This window comes from Pseudomyrmex gracilis, unplaced genomic scaffold (genome assembly GCF_002006095.1).
Source record: "Pseudomyrmex gracilis isolate BER0280 unplaced genomic scaffold, ASM200609v1 scaffold_10, whole genome shotgun sequence".
In the NCBI taxonomy this organism is placed as follows: domain Eukaryota; kingdom Metazoa; phylum Arthropoda; class Insecta; order Hymenoptera; family Formicidae; genus Pseudomyrmex; species Pseudomyrmex gracilis.
The window spans coordinates 422,563-442,633 of NW_018020594.1; the positions used below are offsets into that span (position 1 = coordinate 422,563).

At 36.8% G+C, this 20,071-nt stretch overlaps 3 protein-coding genes across 4 annotated transcripts in view; 1 reads left to right on the forward strand and 2 right to left on the reverse strand.

Annotated features, from left to right (window-relative positions):
• LOC109862718 (protein Skeletor, isoforms B/C) overlaps window positions 1–6,179 on the reverse strand; it is a 54,826-nt gene extending 48,647 nt beyond the window's left edge. The window contains exon 1 of the mRNA XM_020442856.1: window positions 5,807–6,179. The gene's annotated coding sequence lies outside the window, so the exon portion shown is untranslated. The remainder of the gene's footprint in view (window positions 1–5,806) is intronic.
• A 416-nt stretch (window positions 6,180–6,595) lies between these two features.
• LOC109862506 (protein BCCIP homolog) lies at window positions 6,596–8,962 on the forward strand. Its single transcript, XM_020442583.1, has 3 exons — window positions 6,596–6,852; window positions 7,530–7,790; window positions 7,905–8,962. Exons 1-3 carry the CDS (start codon window positions 6,748–6,750, stop codon window positions 8,442–8,444), a joined length of 906 nt encoding a protein of 301 aa, XP_020298172.1. The 5' UTR covers window positions 6,596–6,747; the 3' UTR covers window positions 8,445–8,962.
• A 119-nt stretch (window positions 8,963–9,081) lies between these two features.
• On the reverse strand, window positions 9,082–19,119 carry LOC109862945 (shootin-1). Of its 2 annotated transcripts, none has more exons than XM_020443114.1 (10): window positions 18,856–19,119; window positions 13,457–14,005; window positions 11,669–11,782; window positions 11,486–11,580; window positions 10,966–11,134; window positions 10,698–10,826; window positions 10,483–10,628; window positions 9,700–10,234; window positions 9,504–9,562; window positions 9,082–9,323 (listed from the first exon to the last, which is right to left on the reverse strand). In XM_020443114.1, exons 1-10 carry the CDS (start codon window positions 18,971–18,973, stop codon window positions 9,177–9,179), a joined length of 2,061 nt encoding a protein of 686 aa, XP_020298703.1. In that variant the 5' UTR covers window positions 18,974–19,119; the 3' UTR covers window positions 9,082–9,176. The 2 variants fall into 2 exon arrangements, with proteins under 2 accessions (XP_020298703.1, XP_020298708.1); XM_020443119.1 differs by lacking the exon at window positions 18,856–19,119 and adding an exon at window positions 16,862–17,276.
• Between the last annotated feature and the right edge of the window lie 952 nt (window positions 19,120–20,071).

Genomic DNA, 20,071 nt, shown 5'->3' on the forward strand with positions numbered 1-20,071 from the left:
TCAAAGGTGCTGTATAGTTTAAGTCTGTCTCGCGTAACAATTCGACATTATAAGGTAGGTCTTTGCTACTTCGACGTAATACAATGCCTTTCTTTCATTCACCGTGCAGTCTATTCTACTTGCCGGGAGCTAGTTATTAGATTCTTCGTTTTTATCGATCTTTCGATCCTTAGAGAGATTCAGTTTTATATTAACCGTTTCCGACGTGGTATATTCAATAAGGATCAAAGCGTCATAAGTTCGATCACGAGCCAAGTTCCATTTATTTCGATACACAACGACGTAACTCTAACGACCGTATCCTTTCTCTTTTGTACTTCATCCCTCGGTTTCGAAATGTATCACACGAAATGTTGTCGTAAACCTAACATTTTGCTTTAGAAAACAAATCTGCCATCGCAAACAGAGCGTGCAAACAGATTGAGCAATGTAAAGACATCAATAATTATACGAGCGAATATTTTCTCAGATTGCGCATAATATTTGTACAAAATGTGTTTCACTTCAAATTTTAATATCCGTTAAAAAAAAATCCTTAAATTTTTGAGGGACGCATCGCACGAAAAAGCACTTCTTTAAATCTTTTTTTTTTTTGACTTGTCAAAGTTTTTCTCTCTTTCTCTCTGTTTCTCTCTTTTCGAAGATGGAAGTCTCGAAAACCTGTATAATGAAACACTTCGTAATAGATCTCGTTATATATGTGAAATGTTCGAAGGTAGGTACTTTTGAGAAGAAACAGAATTATATTGTAAGTTCATCGTTCGCAGTAATATCTCTCCTTGCAAGAGATACACACGTAGGTAACAACGGTCAGCAACAATAAATGGTTTCGGGAAGCCATCGTTAAACGACAAAAGAGATAGATAGATAGATAGAGAGAGAGAGAGAGAGAGAGAAACACCGAGAGACAGTCGGAGAGGAAAAGAGGAAAATGAGCAAAATGGGGTAAGAGAGATCCGGAGAGAGGATGTTACGTTGTAAGGAGTAACACGATATTCCCGATCCGGCGCGGAAGCTTTAGAAACGAGATAAAGAAGGGCTCGCAAGTGCAATAAATCCTCGGGTTTCCTACCTTCTCTTACTTTCCCCCTTTCCCGTCCCTCTTCTCATCGCTCGTCTTTCATCTACTTTTGCCGTTTCGCGCAACCTCGCGCGCTTCGTAAAATCCCGTAAGGAAGGAAGCCGATGTCGACGCTGCTGATCGAAATGAATTTACTGTTTACCTGGTGGCCGGGGCATCTGTTGCGATGCGATTCAAGAGAGCGCGCGGCTATATGATATATAGCGAGCGTGCGATGCATCTCGCGCGGTTTAGAAATCATTTCCCTCTTCTTTCATCCCTCTACCTCTTTGCGTCTTCTCCCCTTTGGCTACATCGATACCAAAATGTGACGACGACCGCGGAATACGAACGAGCCAAAGTGAGAACGTGTCGGGAATTAATCTTCAACTGTGTGAACTCTAAAGCGAATTGTGCCTCGCGCTCGTCGTTTTTCTTCGTTCGCAAAACCACGTAATGGAATATCGTGCTCAATAGTACTCCATTGGATGATAATACTAACTTTCGAAAATTTAAAGCACAACAATAAGCGACAATGCGCGTCGTTTTCACGTGTCTTCTCTTTTTACGTAATTTCTCCGAGTTTTATCAACTATATATACATATAACAGCTCTATACGTGCGCATTTCGGTCATGAACACACAATTCAATTGCCAATAGAGCGTTCTCTTTCTCCCTCTTCCCCCTCACGTCGCGACACGTTGTTGAATCCTTCCTGCTAGTTCGATATTTCGACTCGCTATTTCCCACACAACTTCGGTACGCGGATTAAGATTATTAAGCGAGAAAATGAACCGGACGGAATTCACATACAACGCGCAGTCAATTTGCACATCGAACTCGAAGAAGTAAACATGTAAAACCCGTCAAAAATTGTCAAAAAAATTGGGCATCGCGCTAAAAAAAAAAAGTAAACTTCGTATTAATCACTGAGAAACTTGTTATCGCGTTTTTAACGTAGAGCGTCGCGATTGCTTTGAGAACAAATCTAAGCGTGAAAAACTTTAATCTGTAAACAAGCAAAACAGCACGAAAATTTCATGAAATATAAAAACAAAAGCTTGATAGAAAAAAAGTTATATAGAAAATTATCTACTCATGCAATTTCTCAAGTTGTTCGAACGGTCGTAAAAAAAGACTCTCTTTTTGAAACAAGATCGAACGCGAAGGAGCGTTTCGTCTTTAACCTGTCATCACGAACGTTAAAAACAAGAGCCTCGCTCATCGCACGTTATCGCGGCAACGCGAAATTTATACACATCGGAAATATCGTTTAGCCGATCATTTGTAACTCGTCCCGCCAAAATTACTCGTCATTATGCATCCCGAACGGTTATACGCGCGAACGATCTCGCGCGATAAGAAAAATAAAGAAAAGGAGCAAGAAGTGAAGGGAAAAAGCGCCGTCCCCGTTTACGTAGACGGCCCTCTTTGCAGTCTGCGGAAGACGCGCGCGACCTTAAATTGCATTTGAATAAAGCAATTTGTGCACGCGCCGTAATCCAATTCGGTCCTCTCGCTAGTTTTCGCTACGCGAAAGCACCGATAAATCAACCAGTTGCGCGGCGCATCGGCCTCAGCACGCCCCTACGATGTAGCCATATGGCTTAATTTCGTTCGTAGAACGTGTGGCGCTTCGAAAGGCCGGAAAAAGCGTTTTCGCGTATGAACGAAGGGTGGGGACACAGAAAAAAGTACCGACATAGCGAGTATCATCCCTGACGCACCGCGCTGTGTTGTGCGCTCGATTGTCTACGATTTACGCGATGTTACGTTAAAGTCGAAATGATCTTACAAACAATTTGGCAGTTAGCTCTTGATTTTAACGCAAATCGATGAAACGTTAAATCGCCCGAAAAAAAAAATAGAAACACATGATTGTATAAAATTTATATATAAAGTGATCAGATCGCGCTAAATTTTGGATTTGATTTTCCACGATTACATGAAAAAAAAATCACATCCAAACTTAAATGAAATCTTATATGATCATATAAAACCACATACCCCCCCCCCCGACCCATATATAATCTCACATGATCCCACATTTTTCCTCGAGCAGTTTTCTTGTTCACGTATTACGAGCGAGCTCTTTTAAAGTATAATATTTCTTCTAAATTTTCTTCAATCGCGTTTTAAAATTATTTTCAATACACTACAAACAACACGTGTTTCGTTTTTTCTCTCAACCTTGTGTCTTTTTTCTCTTAGGGAACACGGCAACTCGATATAAATTCGAACGTGAAAATGTGATTAAACGCAGCTTACACGCGCTTGCGATGTACATTATATATATAACGCGACTTAGAGCGCGCGATATATCGCGGAATATATATTGTAGAACGGCGCGTTAAACAGGTAATCGTTGTACATTGTTCTTAACGCGTCTTAAACGAAATTCTCATATCTATAAGAAATAGTTTTTTTTTATCTGTTTTATCTGCATTTTTACGCTCGGGAAATAAACGTCGGCTCATTTCTTTCTTGCGTGCGCCGATAATTATTTCGTCTACTTCTTTTTTCTGCGTATATATAATTAACCTAGTACACATAAACAAATGATACTTCTACTGGTTTTATTTTATTATTTTTGATTCTTTACTGTGAGACGCACAAAACTTGGATTTGACGAGGTCACTTGATCGATCACTTACATAGACATTCGTCGCAAATTCAGTTTGTATAAGCAGACATTCCATAAATATACAGAGCCATATATGTACGTGACAAGTTGTGCGCGATTTCGCGCGTAAAAATAACACGTAAAATCACTACCTAACAAATATCACAACAGAGGCAGAAGAAAGAGAGAATAGCTCTCTCTCTCTATCTCTCTCTCTCTCCCCGGAGCTTCGAAAATCGAGCTTTGAGTGTTCCGAACTCGTCGATACAAACACCTCGCAGGAGACCGAGCGTTTCCAATATAGATGCAGGAAACGAGAACATAAAGTAGACAGTTCAAGGCAGGTGAGATTGCTATGCTAGAACAGCGCTAAGAAACACCGAACACAGCCAAGAACCAGAAGCATGTTGCAGTCGCGTGTACATATGTGTGTGTATGTGTGTGTGTGTATGGTGTACGTATGTAGTACGCGCGTAGTACGCAAGAGTCGTGTGCGTAGCATCCCCTCGTGGATCCGGACCAGGTGTATCGAGTGGGCAGTCGAAACATCTATTCAGCTGAGAAAACATCTAGAAGGAAACAACAACAGCTCTGCGCTCGATCGCGAGACGTCGTCCCCACGTTCGATACGGTCCAATTTCCAGTGCCAATGTCTCGCGAAAGTGGCCCTTGCCGTGTCTCATTGCGCTATCGAAAAAAAAAACCACGTTCGCGCTTTGCAGGTGACGACGCTCTCGATCCGTCCGAGAATGGAACATCAGAGGAAGAGAAAATTAAAACTAAAAAAATGAGAAGAGGAGAGAGATAGAAAGAAAAAGAAAGAAAGAAGGAGAAAGATAAAGAGAAGAAGAAAAAGAAGACAGGAAAAGAAAACCAGAATGAGGGTAAGAGAGAAAGAGAGAGAGAGAGAGAGAGAGAGAGAGTGACAGCCATCTCACCGCCCGCCACAGCTCAAAGCACTCACTAAACGTCACGGGAGAGCACGGACAAAAAGGACTGACGGCGGCGGTTGTTGGTGATCAGTGTCGGTCAATTGTCGCTGTCTACGTTCAACGGGGCAAGTGTTCTACGCCTGGGACGTGCTTTCGATAACCTACAAAGAGCACTGGCTCCTCTCTCCCCCGTGTTGTCGTAGTACGGTCGCTCGCGTAGCGTCCGGACCCAACGTACGCCGTGGTGCCACCTGACAGACTCCGGGAAATTCGAGAAAACGACATTTCCTTCGGCCCATGCGCGAGAACTTTAATCGAATTTCGGCGTTGCAGCGCCAACAACGGCGCGCCCGCGACGCGACACGCTTCCCCGCACGTGATCGGAAAATTTGAATTTTCCCGCGTCCGATTTCCGCTCGCCGATCGAGAATCGTTATTCTCGAACGATCTCTCGACATTCGAGATTCTTCTCTCTACTAATCGATGTAATATACACCGTAAACATTGAAGAGAATAAGAAAAAGAAACAATTTTTACGATACTACGAGACTATGGACCTCTGTTTTTTCCTCAATTTTTTGCAAATCTGCACATATCTCAGATTTTCTTAGTGTTGTTGTTTTCTACTGTCGAAGTAGATATAAGATATTTTGTTGTAAAGAGAAACGCTACACAAAGTATAGATTTTTCTTTCTAAGACGCGCACACACATTTGTTTAGCTATTATTTTCTCTACTTTCTGTAAATATTGAAATTATATTCTTATAAACGTTCTATTATCATTTTTCTAAAAATCATTGATCTAACTACATTTGTATTCTCATCTATTCAGTAATCGCGGACAGATGAATTTTTTTAAATATTGAGTTTCAAATATATTTCAATATAAAGATTTGACAGTTTTACGATAAGAATCATGACGGAGCGAGTAATTCACGAATAAAAGTCGGTCGGAACCAGTTTTGTCATCTTTCTCTTAACTTAATTGGCCGATTATTCTATTGAAACTAACTAAATGATTTAGTCGTTTAGCAAAATTAATTAAAATTGACCAATCACGATTGATACTTAATCGGAAATAGTCGAATGTTATTTATTTGTAAAATATATATAATAACGCAAAATATATAATTACTAATAGAAAAATGTCAATTGTTTCGATCTTGTTTATCTCCAAGTATAAAATTTACCTTTATTTAACTTCTCACACTTGAAGCGGTTGCGGTCTCGATTTCCCGCGTTGTCTAATATCCTAATTGTTTCCCCATTCACGCAAGCGTTAGAACTCGACGCATAAATTACCACGCGCAATGAGCAACTGTTTAAACGAGAACGGAAATGGTTTTTTTCCGCTTCACTGTGACGACTGTGAAGTAAGTCGTCAGTTACGGCTAGTGGCGCCATTCAACGACTCGCGTTGAAATCTTCTTCGCATTTCTTTATTGTTTTTTTCTATCTGTAAACATGTCGATATAATTTTTTATATACTTCTGTAAATCACTTTAAATACACAGAGTTAACATTTTCTTGCAACTTTAAAATTATCGAATTTCTTAATTTTACTTTTATTTCTGCGCGTGTTTCTGCCTGGCCGCTCTCAGGCTTCTCTCTGATAAGCAGAGAGCATAAGATACTGTGTAATCACTTTTCCGCCCCGTAAACTAGCGCATGTCCACGGGTGGTACACATTGGAACTACGCAGACAGTCCACGAGCGACACGTCGGTGCGCTATGTCCACAGCGTGCGGTTCTATTCTGTGCTATGTGCACGAGTTTAAATGGTCACTTTCTTTAAGTGTGTGAGTATATTCGAAAGCGTGAATTTGACCATTTAAACTCGTGCACATAGCACAGAATAGAACCGCACGCTGTGGACATAGCGCACCGACGTGTCGCTCGTGGACTGTCTGCGTAGTTCCAATGTGTACCACCCGTGGACATGCGCTAGTTTACGGGGCGGAAAAGTGATTACACATTCTCTTATGGACCTGGTCGCTCTCAGGCTTCTCTCTGATCAGGCCACTCCTTTTGAATTATCACGTGGTTCCGACATTCCGATCAGTCTGACACAATTGTTGAGGCAGTGAGACGTAGTTCAACTTGGGTTGTGGATTGGTGAAGCATAGTGGAAATGTCCGCACCGGTGAAGAAGCGTGAGATTCAGGCAAAAGTACTCGATGCCGATACAGATCCTGTTTCTTCGTCGTTGTCTAACAGTGAGGATGAGGAACAAGAAGTAAGAAATATTTGTTTATAGTTTACGATAAAATACATCATGATACCGGGTTAATTAACCTCAACTCGGAACCATGTGGTCGCTTCTTATTATAGTGAATAGGTTTTAATTGTGATTTAAATTGCTTCGCAATTGCGACAACATCGTAAAATGTCAAAGTAATAAATCAAAATGATAACTTTTTGCGCTAAGTGATTTATTTGTTTGTTATTTTAGCGCGAATTATCTGACAGTTAATTATCTGACTTCCAGGAATAGTCGGTTCATTGTAATAATACGATAATAAGATTAGCATGTACATCTATAGTTTTGAATACCTGTTTTTATATGAGAATAAATTCACGATATATATTTTAAAAATAACTTTAAAAAAAACTGTTTTGTGGTAAAATTTATATCTGTGATAGTTTAAAATAAAAATCTCTTACATGTTTGTGTGTTATGTCATATTGAGCAACAAAGTTGTGTTTTATATAATGATAATTATTAGGTTGTTTTACATAAATAAGTCATATATCTTTATGTGATAAAGATTAAAAATAAAAGTTAGAATAGTAACTATATATTTTCATAATTTGATATTTTTGCGTATCTGATTATGAGCTACTATAATTATATCTGACTTTTGTTCAATAATGTAATAAAGATGTGTGATGCAGAAAAATATTTATTTACAGGCAGTGGAGATCCAAATAGATTTTGAAGGTCGTAATGCACAGGATCCTGATTATCATGGAATCAAAACCTTGTTGAAACAACTTTTTCTCAAAGCACATATTGATTTAGGTGGACTTACAGATTTAATAATATCTCAAAATTATGTAGGATCTGTTATTAAACAAGCTACTGATGAGAATGAAAGTGAAGATGAGGATAATGATGATGAGGTTAATGATGTATTTGGTGTTACAACTGTTATCAACATTTCGGATAAACAGGTAACTGATATATTGATAAAATATTGTGTGACTTGTCATTGTTACTAATCAAAAGCTATTTTAACAAAGTTTTTTTCAGTTCTTATAAACAAAAGATAAAATTCTTTGTTTCAGAATATTCCATGTATACAACAACTTAGAGATTTATTGAAGCAGTTAGCGGATGAGCATGCGACAGATGCGGCTAACACCATGATAAATAATTTATTGGGAAATGACGCGGAACAGTTGGGTTTGCTTATTAACGAGAGATTCGTCAACATTCCTGCCAAAATCTCAGTGCCCCTTCTTGAACATTTAATTTCCGAAGTGGAACGTGCCAATAACAGGAACATGCCCTTTAATTTCTCGTATTACATATTTATATGTAAATTATACAAATCAGATGACAAGAAAATCGAGAATACAAAAAACAAGAAGAAAAATATCGATAATGTGCCGTCTGTATTATGGAGCAATCCAGAAGAAGAGATTTTTGCGGAAGATGCAACTGTTAGTTTTGAATTCTCCGTTGAAGAAGAAGCAGATAGTGGCTTATCTGGAAAATGGACTGAGAGAGATGATGAAATGACACCTTATAGACGAGTACTCCTTTTTGAAGCTTCCAAATTGCCATTAATATTACAAAAAATACAGAATCAATTTTCTCAATAAATTTGATAAGTATATTAAAATATAATTACATTGGCAGAACATGCGCGATGGAGTTTTCGCTTGGTCCTTTAATGTGTAATAAGAATGAAAAATGTGCTTTTCAGAGAAAACAAATTTTTGTAATTCCTGCGAACGACAATGTGTAATCGTGATAGCATGTGGAGTAAGCTTTTTATAATACATCTTTTACACAATGCTTCATAATTGCTACAAACTGTTTCTCTATACGCCTATATTTCTCACTCTTTTTTTTTACTCTTATTTTTTTTTAATCTTAAGGTGTAACAGTTTCTTAACATATAACAGTTTCCATAGTCAATCCGTCGATTCTATATCAGACTTCATCTTCAGACAGTAACAGCTGTATAAAAATTTATAATGGAATATATAAATTTCGTACATGTTTTTAGATTGAGCAAGATAGATCTAGGTGACCAGTTATGCATATAAATTAACAAAAATTAACATATATGTATAGTATATATACATAGAGTATATAGTACACATATATATTGTATATGTATAATATATATGTGTACATATATAATACACAAACTATATATGTATATATACATGTGTACATATATAATACACAAACTATATATGTATATATACATATATATATTGTAAAGTAATCAACATATCAAATCAACATATAAATTATTTAGTCGCTTGAGACTCAATAATTTTGTTGAAGTTTGTTTATTACTTAGACAACTCCCTTTTTGATTGCTACGAAGTCGCGTCTGAAAATTTAAGCGGTTGCCTTGTTGGTTTGGCTCTTCGTTTCATAGTACCGAGAATATTTAACATCTCGGAAACTGCCGGTGACGCATTCTCCGCTTCTTGCCGTTTTTTCCGCTCCTCTTCTCTTTGTTTCTAAAATCAACATCTCGTTCAAATATCCTCCAAAAAAAGTTAAAAAGAAAAAGAAATGATTTACTCTCTGAAATAACACACACTCAAATGTTTCCAAAAAAAAGACCTCTAAAATACACCAGAAAATTTAAGCGATGTTTGAAAGCTTTAAGACACATCTATTTTCATTTATCTACTTACATCTGTATGCTTTAACGTATAACGTCCGCCTTTAATTTGATTTATAACGTCGTCGATAGCTGAAAGTATATGGGTATGTGTAAGTTTCACTCATTTACTGTTTTACATAGTAAACAAGATTGATATCACAATTGAACATCGAAGTATGTAACAGATAAGAGAATAGATAATTTTATATATACGTATATATATGTACCGGATTGTTGCGCAACTGCAGGTGTTTTCTTCGGCGTAAGGCCAAGCATCTTTTCCATATCACTTACAGCCGTATGCTCCGAGGTCAGTTTTTCTCTGGTCAGCAATTTTATCGACGATTGACCGGCTCCGAACAGTGGTATTAACGGTGGAGGTGGTGGTAATGGCGGCGGCGGTGGTCTCGACGCTTTCTCTTCTAACTCGCTGACTTTTTGCTTCAGGCTTTGCACAACCTCTTGTAGCTCTTCCACCAATTTCTCTGCTCTTTCGGCTCGTTGAAGAACTAGCTCCAAATCGCATTCAGCGAGCTTCAGCTTTTCCTCGACGATCTCAAATTCTACATTTGACTCTTTCTCTTCTAGTTTCTCCTGTAACATCTGCACTTGGAGAGCATGCTTCTGCTGTTCTTCCTCTAGCAATCTCTTCAACGATTCAACTTCTTGTAGAACAGTTAATAATCTACCATTTGGATCGTCTCCAACGTCGGCCATAAGAAGAGCACTTTGGTGCGCTAAGACGTTCCGTTCTTTTTGAGCCTGTAAATAATTTGTACTTAGCGTCGTGGTATTCGAGGAATTCCATATACCAACAGATTAAACCGTCTTATCGTTCCGTTTCGTAAATACCGCGTGTCAAGAATTTTCTATAGATAACTTTAATCTCTCCGGGTAAGTTTCTAGACAACATTTGTTTATTAATTATAAAATAGAAGATTCTTATGTAAACTGTGATAATTAAATTTATATATATATACGTTTTGTGGAAGATAGTGATAAAAACACACCCTTTCGGCTTCTCTCTGGAGAATTTTTGCGTTTTCTCTCTCGTGATCGCATTGCGTTTTCAAGATCCTCACCTCTTCAGCTACCTTTTTTGTGACTCTCTCCATATTTTCTTTGTACATTTTCATTTCCTTAATTTTCTCCTCGCCTGCGACAGAAACAATTATCGGTTTAGTATCACTCTCATTTCACGTGCGACGAGATTAGAAATATTTACCTTTTTGTCGAAGAGTTCTTTCCTCCTCTAGCTGCGTAGTCAGTTGTGTTACCTGTTCTTGTGCTTCGAATTCTTGAAGCCGCGCGGAATGAAGTTGCGTTTGAAGTTGCGCTATGTCGCCGCACAACTCTGGAAATGAGTCAAGTACGTTGTATTTTTAACACACAATTAATATTATAAAACTTGTATTTTTTAAAATTCGTTTGGTAAATAATTGCATTATAAAGTGACAAATGTATCAATAATCAACAAAATCAATTCTACTGACCTTTTACAGTTTGTCTTAACTGATCCAGATCTTCGGTATTCGAGTCTACTTCGTCGGACGTGTAAAACGGCAACGATCGTTCGTCTAACAATTCTTGCGGATTGTTATGCATCAACTTTTGCGCCATGAGTTGGGACTGTCGCTTGAGCTCGCGATTTTGTCGGTACCACTGTAACAAAATTTTGTGTATTTCTGAACGTGTACGTGTTATTTATTCGATATTATTTATTTCATTGTAATTTATTAGATTTGATAGAATCTAATAAATTAATTTTTATTTCATCAACAATATCACGATTCTTGATATAGTTCAAAAATTTAAGACGTGGCGGACACACCAGATCCATGTCGCTTCTAAGTCGTAATCGTTCAAACTATGTAAACATTGGCGTACCCTCATTTTTTTACCACCAGCCCGTCACGAATCACGTTTTCAATAATATTTCGCTACGGGTCTGTTTGGACAATTCTGCCTTGCACATTGCTAAAACCATTCGCTGTTTGAGGATTAAATCGTTACCTGAGATGCTTGTTGCATTGCTTTGTGCATCGCATTCGTCTCCACGTCATATTGATTTTTCAATTGTTCGTATTCTTTGCAGAGAGCTTCCGAAACTATAAGAAATCAACAAATACGCATAAAAGTTGGGAAAATATTATAAAAAATTCAATATGTGTTGTAATTTCCAAATTAACTACGCACCTGTTCGCAACTTTTGTAACTTTTGCTCTTTTTCCTGAACTTGTAGTTGCAACGAGACGTTTTCTTCTTGCAGTTGTTGCGACTTTTTCTCCAACTCTGCATTTTCCTTATTCCCTGTAAAAAATTGTGCGATCGATATAGAGGAAAAAACCATAAATTTTATACATATATTATACGTATATAAATTTTTTTATAAATTATAATATTTTTATTATAATTTTTTATCTGTGTAGTTACTGACCACAGTGTGTGAAATAAAGAATGAGTCAGTTGTCAAATACCGCGATCATGTCGATATCCGACTACCAGATTAAGGTCACGTAACATAGTACATAGAATACTTGAGAGACATTCGATGATGTCATCGTTCGTTTCTAAGAGAATTCGTATTCTCATATATCATATGAGTCTGCTGTCTGTTGACGATTCGATGTATGAGAAAAATATAAAACAAGATATATTTTATACACGCGCATACACACTCGCTTTTTTATTCTGAAATAATTGATTAGAAAAACAAAAAACTTCGCGTTATATGCGGATTATTACGTGTGAATGAAAAAAGTAGCGTTGATTTTTTTTTTAATATCTCGCAAAATCTGACTTAGTTTTCAACCTTATTACTAATTGCTCGTTTCTCTTCTTTGTTTTGTATGTTTTTTCGACGTATTTTAAATATTATTTTTAAACATCCTTGATCAATCGTAAGAAGTCTGACGCGTTGCGTTATGCATTATGCATAAACTACTTATGAGGCACTTTGCCTCTTAATTACCCGAGTCGTGTTTAAACGATTTTGAGAACGGTCTGGGACATGTCTTGCGTCCAGACGACAGTTAAACTTTCTTATTTCAACGCTTGCTCTTTTCGTACATTAAATTTGATCGATCGATCGTTGATCGATCTCTATACATTTGTTTTAAGAACAATAAATCACGTACAAGCTGGTCCGACGACGCTTCTTGTCCGCGTCAATTTATAATTCAATCGTGTATGTACAAACACAGTGTGACTAATAGAGCGTCATTGTCGTCATTTTACATGCATAAATGAATCACGACACGACAAGATAATCGACTGCGCATTCTCAGCCAATTATTGTTCGTAAACTATAATCGTGTGGTGCGTCTTGCGCACTTTCCGTTACTTATATGTGAGTTTTTGTGTCGAAGAAAAGTTTTATCAAAAGTCAACGACTGTAACAGCCGACCGGCTTATCGTGCCGAGACACCACAAAAGAGAGATCGGAAAAAGAAGAAAGATCAACGTTTTATCATCAACCACAATATGAAAACAATTGTTAAAGTAACTTTCCATAGTTTAAAAAAATACGAGAAAAATAAGGAAACTCAAGAGAAAAAAAAACTAGAGAAGATAAGATATAGATAAAAGAGAACTAAATTTTTAGTTTAGTTTAGTGTGTGCAAATTTAATTTTTAAAGTGTAAAAATTTAATTAACCCTTTGTGGAATGACCGGATCTGTGAAACTCACGCGACTTTAAAATTAAACACCTCCGCGAAAAATTAATATTTTTCAATTTTATATATTTTTTTTTTAATTAAAAGCTTGAACGATTCTGCGTCGACAAAAAAAAACAAATTAAAAAAATTGTCTAGTAGTTTAAAAGATATAAACGTTCAAAAAACTAATTTTTACTAAAGACATTGATGCGTAATTTTAGAGTGGGTCTGGGAGACCCATGTCGGTCTACAAAGGATTAAGTTCAACTTGGAAAAATGTAATTTATAATTTTTTGTAATATAATGTATACATATATATTTGTTACCAGCTTCGATCTTCTGCAACAACAGCTTCCGCTTCTTCTCTGACTCTTCATATTTCGTTTTCCATTTATTCTCTAAGAAACTGTTACTCCTATTGAACTCGACGACGTTTGTTCTGTGAGAGCTCGCAGGTGTCGGCTTCTCGTCGGAATTTCGTACTTCGATGCTAGAAGTCGACAACTGATGATGATTCTGATGATGATTGTTACGTGATCTTAATTGTACGACGGAAGCGTCAGAATTCCGCACTTCGATGCTGGAAATCGACAGTGAGGGATGATTGTGATGGTTATTGTTGTTGGTGTTGTTGGTGCGTGATCTTGACTGTACAGAAGCGTCGAGCTTCTCGAAGGACGCGGTTTTCGCGGCTACGCTGCCCGGTACGCGACAGAATTTGTCGAAGGATCCTCTTCGATTTGGAGGACATCTCTCTTGAGCCTTGATCGCGGTTGATATTCTGGGCACCGGAATATGAGAATGAATCACACTCGAGGACGAGGAGGACGTCCCTGTGTTCAGGACAATGCTGCATTCCGTCTTATTCATGGCGCCTGTGTGAATAAAATGTGCTTGTTATCTCAATTTCATATTAAGCGACTCTGTCGCAGTCGGCGATGATGGAGCGCAATAAGAGGTATTTCCTGTCTGTGAAATAACGTATCATTAAGTTCACGTGCCTTTCTCTGCGATAACGTGTTATTTATGTGGCGTGAAAATGGGAGGATAAAATTCTCAAAAAAAACCTTCTATGCAAACTCGATATTGATAAAAAAAAAAAGTATTTCTCTAATTCTAAAACAATTTTCTAAACAAATAGTTTTTTTAATATTTTTTTATTTTCGAATGTAATTTGTTGAAATTTATGTTGTTTGTACAAACGTGCAATAATGACTTTATTATGATATTCAGGAGATAATATTGACAAGTGTGTTTTATTTTTAAGCATGTTTGTGTTAAATTTTATGATGATATTTGTGATAAGTATCGATAACACAGAAATAACACACGTGTTCGATTTTTACGCACGTATATACGTTCTTCGTAAACAGCATAGATCCCCTCGATTGAATACGTATTGTAAAAATTGTCATGTAAAACCGTGTGTGTGTTACATATATTTATATATACATTTTGACGAAGGCAAAGGTTAATAACTTTGGACTAAAATCTAAATATAAACGTATATTGGTCTCCCGCTCTCGACGGTCACGTTCGAAATAGCCGGTCGTGTCAAAATATTCTTAACTCTAATCTGGATTTCGCGAATTCGCAAACCGATCTGACGTTACTACGCTCGAACATAATGCATAAATATTAATATTTAACTTAATTGTTATCGGTGTTCACTGCAGAAATTTGCAATAGAAATATTAAACAGTTGTGATGAGAAAAGAAAAAGTTTACTGAGAACAACGTTTGTAATTAAGTTTCATCAATCTTTATACCACACACTTTGTCATGAAAATTGAGATCAATTGAGTTAAAAACATCGTTACAACATTCGTCAAATGGAGAGAGAGAGATTGACTCGTAAATGTTCTCGATATCGTGTATATACGTACACACGCCGCGAAATATCGGAACAGAACGGATTGTGTGAGTTTCTAAAATAGAATACGCGTTCAAAAGTTTACTCAAGTTGGGGTTTGAGCGCCACGTGCTGTGCTTCGCGGGGGCACCGAGTTGCGCCTCTCCCGCGGGTCATTTAAAGTTAATTCGTCGGAATGCATTTGTCAGGACTCGTGCGATCGTTAAAACGAGTACGTGTACTCGCGCGACGCTACGCGATGCTGCTTCTCCCGGATTTAAAAAAAAAAAAAAAAGCACGCCAGGTGCGCGATCGATTTGATAATGTCATAAGGCATAATTACTCCTAATGGCTTCCGCCGTGTCAATGCCCCCTTTTTGCGCGCCGGCTTCCTCGTGCGCTCTCGCGAACGTGAAAGTCGACGGAGAGGCAAAAAAATCGCTCGCCCGCGAAGACGAGATGCACAGTGCTCTCTTAAATCACAAAACGAACAGTCATTCGCTCGAAGAACGTTTAGAAAGAAGCTGATTAATTCTTTCAGCATTCGTTAAGTGCGCGCCGAAGCAGAAAAAAAAATTCCGCCGTTTTAGCAAATTCGCGAACACTTGAACGAACAAGGGCGTATTACTGCACATGTATTTTAGACACGAAACACGGAAACAATTCTTTCTTTACGTGCGAGCAAAGAAAACTTATAAGTGCTCTAATTTTATTACGTGACTTACATTTAACCAAAGAATTGGATTTTCTTACGTTGCTCAAAAATATCTTTGTTTCGATTAAGCTTTGCGTCGAGATCGGACAAGAAGCGTAAGTTCGTGGAATTTTACTCATGTTAAACGCGTATTCTGTGTCGTTTGAGATAGAAAACTGTAGAAACCACAGAATTAATTAAATAACTGGATTTAAAAAAAAAAAAAAAAAAAAACACATCACGCACAGAGCGCGATTATAACTACTGTACGCTTATCGAGCTACTTGCTATTGTTTTTTTTTTTTTCTCTCCTTGCACTCGTTACGGAATACTGATGTCATCGATCGTTGCACCGTGGTGGCACGCTCTATAATTTAGGTGTGTGTATACGTAAGCGCATAAGCACTGGTGCGTGCCCGACGTCATGCATTAATGGGAACCAGCAGCGAGTAAAGTGTGATAAAATCCAATTGATAGGACACGGACTAGTCTTATATACCGGTGTTGTGTACTACAAAAAATGAGTTTTCTCAGAGATACCGCTTATCTCTCTACAAATTGATGAAAAAGTTAAAAAAAAAAAAAATGACGTGTCAAAGATTTGTCGAAACATTTAAGTAGAAAGTCGATAAAGTAATGTCGCGTAGTTTGCTTACTGTATAATGACACAAATGAGCATTAAATGTCAAAAGTAATTTTTGCGGAAAACGTGTGTGTGTGTGAAAACATATATGTGCGCGATTAATGTAAAAATACATTTATGGACGTTAGTTTTTATTTTTTTTTCTTTTAAGGACCGTTATTTTGCTTGGATACGACATGACAATTCAAAACGAGATGTACGAAGACCTTTAATTGTTGACTTTATTGCGCGTATTCGCCGTGTTATAACACGGACTTCGGAGTCTCTCGCACGTCAGATCGGAAAGCACACGAGGTCCTTTCACTTTTCCTCTTCTGCATCAAGGGACAATGACTGTGACGCATTGTGACGTGACACTAGATTCTCTACTTAAATTACCATCATCGACACACGATCGACATTTAAGAGAGACATTTCAAAGCAATTACAGAAAAAAGATTTAAGTTACTTTTCTATCGAAAATCAAGTCAAATAGTTGACTGAGATGACACACGAACAAAAATTACGTGTATATCTTTTTTTTACACAGCGGTTACACTCACATTTATCTCATATATTCGCCATTAAATACGAAATTTCAAAACTTCGACCTCAGTACGTTCGGCACATTGGAAATTGCGCGATTGGAAGTTGGTCACGACGATATAAAACAAAGAGCGCGCGGTCTCTAAAATCCTCAACCGGCGTTGCGCGCGTCTGCGAGCGAACTGACTCTCCGCTACGTTACATTATCTCGGGAGTCTCGAGAACATGTGGGGCCTGCGAAAGAGCTTCGAGAATGCGAGAGTGTCGTTTCTGTAAGGAAAGCCCGATCGGGCGTGTACGTTACACACACAAACGCACTTTCCGTGGAATATGCGATAGCTTCGACACGTAACATCGCGTATGATGGAGATGCATTTTTATCACGATTGGATTAATGTATTGGAGTAGTTTCAGTTTCGTCGGTTAGAAATCGCATCGCTCTTTTGAGACAATTAAAATAAGTGTAAAAAATAAAAGCTTGAGAGCTAGATTTTATTAGTCAAAAAAATTGTCAATGGATTTAAGAAATGTTATTTTATCTAAAAACCAGTTTTTGTTTTATTATTATCTGATTTAAAAAAGAACGAATTTTGAGTTTATAAACTTTACTATTTTTTTAATTTTAAATTGACTTTCGCGTCATCACTTTTGAATCTTATGAATCCTTTGCATTAACCTATTTATAAATATTTTTAAAAAAGTCACTTTTTCGCATATTTTATGTGTGTTGCGTCTGCAAGAAATTTACGCGAAGCTATGTCAAAGCAGCTGAATACACACAAATGGTAACGCGTATAAAATTACGAATATGTAAAACCTCGTACATTTGTCGCTAAAGCAACAGAATTTTGTAAGATATATAGATCGGCATTTTTTTTTTAACCGAACTTGAATGTTTGCCGAAAAAAGAAAACACAACAACGGAATGTGTGGAATGTCCGCATAATATCTTACATTTGAAAAGATATATTGTTACATTAAAATCGATCTAACTGAATTAAAAACTACAAGTGCACGAGTCACAAACAATATAATTGTCGTAGACAAGCCAAAGGAATTCTATGTAAGATAACGGACGCGATTGTATTGATAGCAGCGTTGCATTATAGTATTACACTACACACACGCAGAATCCGTATACATACACAGATCCAACACACTTACACTGCGGTGTATACGTGCGCATTTGAGTCACTTCTGAATACTCGTCCGGCAATTCTTTGTCCCGTGTAAGTCGCTGCGGAAGCGCATTGTTTGCCCTGGTTACGCAGAAACATTACGAAAAGAAGAGATGCAACTTGTTAAGCGTACTACACACGTGCGCATATCGAGTTTCTAAACTTTAGTACATAAAGATAAGAATCTCTTCTTTTTTTTTTTTAATTTACTTTAAAGAATAGATCCGCGCATTTTTTCCGATAAGGATTATCTCGGAAGATATTTCTTGAAACATCTCAATTTTATTATCTATTCTTGTGTAAACGGTGTATACTTTTCGTGACTTTAAAATCGTGTTCTCGACCGTCTGCGGTGTCTCAAATCGCGCGTTGTGCCATCATCAAACAACTTTATTGTCTAGAATCAGGGCCCCTGCTTCCCCATCGCAACGTGCACAAACGTGAGTCATACTTATTAGTTGTGCAACGGGTGTCCTTACATTTTGTGGAAACTGATATATGTAAAATTATTGAATTTTTATACGTATATATATACAGCAAACACAAAGTAACAGTAACGTAACATTAATGTTATAATTTCCCACTCAACGATGTAACTGCAGTGTAACATGCCTTGTACGTAGCAGTTACATTGTTGAGTGAGAAATTATAACATTAATGTTACGCAACTGTTACTTTGTGTTTGCTGAGTATATATATTCAACAATGTAAGTGTAATATAACACATGTAAGTAATAGTTATATTATTAAGTGAAGAGAAGAGTCAGAAAATTCTAACTGCTGTAATGTTATGGTACTTGTGTTGTTTTAGTCTTAAAAAAATTTTTTTTTACCTGTCTTTACTATTGATGAAACATTTTCATGTTTTAAACATTTTTTGATATTCTTGTCAATTTTGCATTTTGAGAAACTATCAGAGCAAATCCGTTGTTTTTTTAATGATCTTTTCATTTCATATCCAGATTATTTACTTGTAGATTTTCTATTCCTTACTTTCTTAATTCTTCTCGTCCTTCGGAAATTTAATTACCTGTACAAATAACATATATTACTTCTTGTAGACAGGTAGAACAGGTAGTACTGAGTCGAAAAGTCCTTCAGGTATACAGCAAATTGAGCAATGAACTGTCTCTATCTCTTTATTCGCTCATTTTTGCGAATCTTTATAAATTAATAACTCTAATTATTGCGAAATTCGTAAAATGGTAAATAATTTTTCGACTCAATATAATTTTTATTTGCCTTTTCATACAGGATTATTACTAAACACATACTCTTTCTCTCTCTCTCTCTCTCTCTCTCTCTCTCTCTCTCTCTCTCTCTCTTTTTCTCTTTCTCTTTTTGTATAATAATTTATTATTGATACAAGTCAGAGTAATTTCTTAAAATTCACAACGCAAAAACTCAAAACAAACGCGCAGGCTCATTTAATTTGAGTAAAGTCCGGAGATCAAAAACACTATAAACAAGAAATTGCAATATAAATTAAAAGATTGTAGATTGCAATTGTGGACTAGCTTCTCGCACTTCACCGATGGATTGATAACTGAACTCCTTTATCCTCGCGTTAACTTATTTGCGTCTACTTTGTTCGTGGTTAAATCTCGCTAAGATCAGAGAGCTCGGCAAGTCAGTATCAAATCACGTGTCATATATTTATATATATGAAAAGCAGTTAAAACTGTTTACATCATGATGATATTATATACAGGTTCTATTAGCTGAAGAGAGAGAGAGAGAGAGAGAGAGAGAATAAAACCTGCCAAATAAGTGATGTCTAGAAATTTTCTCAATTTGAATTTCTTACACGTAAGGATTTTATCTAAATTATTCTTGTGTATTTTATTATAGAAACTATATTATTTTATTTATCAAAAATTTTCTAGTGTGTGTTCACTAAAAACTTTGTCGTAAAATTTTTCACAGTCTTTGTTAAGTCTAGCTTTTTTAGAGAGAGTTTTACACACATTACACGGAATATTATATTATTTCGGGCGTTTTTTATTGTCTTATATTTTTTTGTTATGCTCATAGATTTCAACGCTCGAT

Excerpts from the sequence above, each read along its gene's own strand:
- LOC109862506 (XM_020442583.1), top strand. The coding sequence starts at position 6,748 with ATGTCCGCACCGGTGAAGAAGCGTGAGATTCAGGCAAAAGTACTCGAT. Across the intron at positions 6,853-7,529 it reads GTGAGGATGAGGAACAAGAA|GCAGTGGAGATCCAAATAGA; the intron begins GTAAGAAATATT and ends ATTTATTTACAG. Across the intron at positions 7,791-7,904 it reads TCAACATTTCGGATAAACAG|AATATTCCATGTATACAACA; the intron begins GTAACTGATATA and ends TCTTTGTTTCAG.
- LOC109862945 (XM_020443114.1), bottom strand. The coding sequence starts at position 18,973 with ATGAAAAGATCATTAAAAAAACAACGGATTTGCTCTGATAGTTTCTCA. Across the intron at positions 10,827-10,965 it reads GTTAAGACAAACTGTAAAAG|AGTTGTGCGGCGACATAGCG; the intron begins GTCAGTAGAATT and ends ACTCATTTCCAG. Across the intron at positions 10,629-10,697 it reads AAGAACTCTTCGACAAAAAG|GCGAGGAGAAAATTAAGGAA; the intron begins GTAAATATTTCT and ends TTTCTGTCGCAG.